Source organism: Perca fluviatilis, chromosome 5 (assembly GCF_010015445.1).
Source record: "Perca fluviatilis chromosome 5, GENO_Pfluv_1.0, whole genome shotgun sequence".
Classification (NCBI taxonomy): domain Eukaryota; kingdom Metazoa; phylum Chordata; class Actinopteri; order Perciformes; family Percidae; genus Perca; species Perca fluviatilis.
Genome location: NC_053116.1, coordinates 3,489,667 through 3,494,506, shown reverse-complemented (window position 1 = coordinate 3,494,506; position 4,840 = coordinate 3,489,667). Strand labels below are relative to the sequence as shown.

The 4,840-nt window shown below is 40.8% G+C and overlaps 1 protein-coding gene across 1 annotated transcript; it reads left to right on the top strand.

Moving 5' to 3' along the window:
- Positions 1-543: 543 nt before the first annotated feature.
- LOC120559401 (E3 SUMO-protein ligase ZBED1-like) lies at positions 544-3,503 on the top strand. Its single transcript, XM_039801097.1, has 2 exons — positions 544-1,945; positions 2,704-3,503. The coding sequence occupies exons 1-2, from the start codon at positions 1,745-1,747 to the stop codon at positions 3,268-3,270; spliced, it is 768 nt and encodes a 255-aa protein (XP_039657031.1). The 5' UTR covers positions 544-1,744; the 3' UTR covers positions 3,271-3,503.
- Positions 3,504-4,840: the final 1,337 nt, after the last annotated feature.

Below are 4,840 nucleotides of genomic sequence, written 5' to 3'. Positions count from 1 at the left end.
GTACTACAAACCGAAGTAAAAAATAAACCTGAAGCTGAAGAAATCCTAAACTTTAACGGAACCTGAGTGACTGAGGGAGAGACAGTGTTCTGTGTGTGAGTGAGCAGAGCGGGACACTAGGCCTGTCACGATAACAAATTTTGCTGGACGATAAATTGTCCCAGAAATGATTGCGATAAACGATAATATTGTCGTTGAGAGACCAATTTGCATCTAATGATAATGGCATAATAATGCAGGTACACTTTTTCAAAGATCAATACACTTATTTCTAAAGAATATGTAACACTGGAACTGGAAGACATTTTAAATATCCACAATATGTCTTTGATCTCCTTTAGTATGTCGTCTTTCACGCTGATGTACAGTTGTGGAATTGCCGTTTGTGACACGCATGTTCTCCCAGGCAATTCATAGCCTACTGTCAAAAGTTTGCTGCATTCCTCGAGTGTTTGTGCGATAGACTACAGACTATGTACTACATTTTACAATTATTTAACACTAAATATTAAATTTAAATAATATATAATTAATAAATTTAATCTATCTATCTATATGGCTATCTGCCACACGGCGAGTAAATGTTTGTCTTCAGTCTAGGGATGTTAACCGATGACCGTTTGACCGGTGGTTGACCGTTTCAACGTTAACCGGTCAAAGTTATGTTAATCGGTTAAAAAAAAAAAAGTGATCTCTAAATTAGGCAATTATAGATATTGGAATAAACGCTACTACAGTTAGCCATCTCATTCCAATATTTTTTTTTCTGTGAAGTGAAATAATCCCTCACGCAAAATTTTTCATAATCGCCTGTTTTGTAAACCAATAAAAACATTTGGCGCGAGGTCACACCGTTTGGGTTTGCGCTCACATGGTTTGCAAAAAGTAAATGCTACAGGCTAAAACACTGGAGGTTAGAGCAGAGCAGACGACATGAAGCGTGCAAAGAAAAGTACTGTGTGGGACCATTTCACCAAAAAGAATGACAAAGATGTGAGTTGCAACTTATGTGATACATTGCTGAAATATAGTGGCAGCACATCATCTATGATGTATCACCTGAAGACGCAACACCCGCAAGCCTCTTCGGATGAGAAAGGTAGCCAAAGCCAACCTACCGTGCCATCTATGCTAGCTGGTAGGAAATGTGACAAACAGCGCTCAGAAACGATTACCCAAAAGATATGCAGAATGGTTGAAAAAGACATGCTGCCCCTTGATTTTGTAAGCGGTGAGGGATTTCTAGAGCTTATAAAATTCCTTGAACCAAACTACACAGTCCCGTCTCGACAGACCATAACAACACACATTGAAGAGCGCTTTGTCAAGAAAAAAGATGAGCTCAAAGCGCGCCTGTATCGTGCCAGGTGTGTAGCCATCACGACGGACTGCTGGACAGCACTAACCACAGAGAGTAATGTGACAGTCACTTGCCACTGGATTGACAATGTCTGGCAGGTTAAATCAGCAGTACTCCTCACAAAAAGTATGCCAGGCAGACACACCGCCGAAAACCTGGCTGCAACACTAAACGAAGCGGTAGAGGCCTGGGGAATGACCGGGAAAGTGGTCGCACACAAGCTCATCCAGTCCTGAAAAACTAGATGGAATTCGGTGTTCGACATGTTTGAGAGGCTTCTCGAACAGCGATGGGCAGTGACAGCCGTCTTGTCCGACCACACCGTCACTCACAAAGCTGCAGGATGCCAGAATTCTCGAGATCAAGGACGAATACTGGGCAATAATGGCTGATCTTAAACCTGTCCTGGAAACCCTTAAATGCGCAACCACTATCATGTCTTCTGAGAAGACCGTGTCGATCTCCCACATCTACCCCATCACCTTCAGCATCATTAATAAGCACATGGCCATCGCTACCGATGACAGGCCTCGGGCAGCAGAGTTCAAGACCATGGTTCGACAGTCATTGAGTCAACGCATGGAGGTAGGTTATAATTTTGTCTTTAGCAGTAGTAATCGTTTTATTTATATATATATATATATATATATATATATATATATATATGTATGTATGTATGTATGTATGTATGTATGTATATATGTATGTATGTATGTATGTATATATATATATATATATATATATATATATATATATATATATATATATATATATATATATATATATATATATGTATGTATATATATATATATATATATATATAATTATTTTAATGAAATAAAGAAATATTTCTGCATATATTCCAGCATATAAAATAAATAGGCCTATATTTTTTTGTAAAATTCTTCATTCGAATAGTAGATAAAATAGTCTTTTAACAGTAAAGTGAAGATTAAGTTTTGTTTTTGTAAATCGTCAGACATGATTTTTACCATTTAATTAAGTTTTGATTTGTAGAAAGCCTTTCTTTAAAGTGAATTTCGTTTTGTATAAATTGTATCTTAATTGTAATAAATGTTTTCATCAACCAATTGCATGTATAATACATAAAAAGCAAATATATACAATATAATAACCGTGACATATGGAGGCGCCGGCACGGGGCGTTCACTTGCATTGCATTGTTAACTAACGCACCTCATCATAAATTAATTAATTATTAATTAATTAATAACTCAACGTAGGCCTATATGCCTCATACATTAGCATTAAATATCTTAAATATCAAGTGTTGTGAAATTAATTAATTATACACATTAATTCAGCTGTGTTGTTCGTCACAGGTTGACTACAACGAACGCTTGGTTACAATGCCAGCGATGATTGCCTCTGCCCTTGACCCTCGACATAAACACCTCCCGTTTTCATCAAGAGAAAAAACAAAGGCAGGGCTTGATAAACTCAAGGAACTCTGTGCTGACGTGGAGCATGCATCTATTGAGGAGGACATGGGTGAGGAAGAAGAGCCTGGTGCTGCAGGAGGAGATGATGATGTTGTTGCTGTGACAGCGGGTCCATCCAGCGGAGCCAGCCACAAGGAGAGTGCAATGAGTCTGCTTCTGGGAGATGATTACAGCGCAGCCGATGCTACGGATCCACAGTTGGAAGTGGATACGTATGTGAAAGATAGTCGCTCCTCACTAGAAAGCAATCCGCTTGATTGGTGGAGGGCAAACCAGACGCGCTTTCCCAGACTGGCAAGATTGGCGCAGCGCTACCTTTGCATCCCCGGGACTTCTGTTCCATCAGAGAGGGTTTTCTCCGCTGCGGGCCTTGTGGTTAATCGACTGCGTACCCGCTTGACCCCAGAGCACGTAGACATGCTTGTGTTCTTTAATAAAAATAAGTGACTGACTCGTAGTGGGTGTGTTGGGGCATAACCCTTGACACCTAAAAAAAGGTTATTAGGCGTCTTTTACGCATTCATTAAAGATTTTCATTCATTTTTCGTCTATTTTTTAGGCCACAGTAGGCTATTCTCTATTTAACTTGTTTTTCGTTAATTTATTTTCCGAGAATAACTAATGGCCAAATCGTTTTATGTTTTAATAATTAGGGGGCAGCCTAACCCTAAACACCTGTCTGTGAGCTGTTTGTTGGCTACAGTATTCTCGTTCATAGATTAAAATCATTTTTCGTTTATTTAATGTTATTCTTAAGAATAGCTGTAGGCCATGTTGGCTATTGTCTGTTATTGTCAACGGAAGTTGACAATTGTTTTTTTTGAAAAATAAAAAAATAATATTTATTAAAAAGAGTTGTTCTGTCCGTTATTAGGCACACAGCCTTGGCCGGTGCGTCTTTTACGCATTCTGAAGGTGCCTGTTTTATCCATTGGTTGTATCCTGTTGCAGTCTATTAGGCAATATTCCGCATAAGATGGGCTTATATTTGGAAACACATTACATCTGCATTTCAGTGGTAACAGATAAGGTGATGATGATCATCATCTTTCTTTATTATTGTTAGCACTACACTCAAACTAAAGCGGCGTCTCTTCGGAGCTGTCATTTTCTCAAATGAGCCGCGGCAATGTTTCTAATGCGCTTCTAACGCTAGACAAACGACTTTATTTTAAACTCGATCACCTGGCTTGTACCCAAACTATTTCGAAACTAAGGAGCCATTTGTCCTCCGATTACATACAAGCTTCTCCGCTTTTCGCGGGACTTGTTTCGCGCGTAGGGGATTTAAAAAACGTGATGTGAGTGGAAGGGCGGTGCCGGGGCTCTGTGTGTGTGTGTGTGTGTGTGTGTGTGTGTGTGTGTGTGTGTGTGTGTGTGTGTGTGTGTGTGTGTGTGTGTGTGTGTGTGTGTTGTGAGAGTTGGTAGAAATTGCAGGCGCGGCTCGAAATGGCTGTTATTTCAAATAGCGCAGCATATTTTAAACTAAACGGTTAACCGGTTTCAACCGGTTAATGAGGCTTGGTGACCGGTCAAGAACATTTTTAGTTTTCGCCATCCCTACTTCAGTCTTCATTTTGCGAAGGTGCGGCTTCTGCTCCTCTGCAGGTCGGAGCTTCGTGGGGGCGGGCCGACACACACACACACACACACACACACACACACACACACACACACACACACACACACACACACACACTCACTCACTCACTCCGTGTCCGCGGACAGCTGTAGGCTTGTACCGTTAATGTTCTGTGCATTGTCGGACACATGCAGCCACTTTCCTGAAACCGCTTGTATGTCCGAGCCTGTCTCCACCGCCTCCACCTGCAGGTTGTCAGCTGTGTGGTTTGAAATGAAAAGGGAGAAAACGGGACGCCGAGTAACACGGTTGATATTGCTCTTATACTTTTTAGTTTTTGACGGCGCTTAACTGCAAAGTGCTGCGGGAAACCCTGCCCCAACCTCTCAACTAGTGTTTTTTCGTTTCTCTCCGCCAGGAGTCCCGCCGCCACAA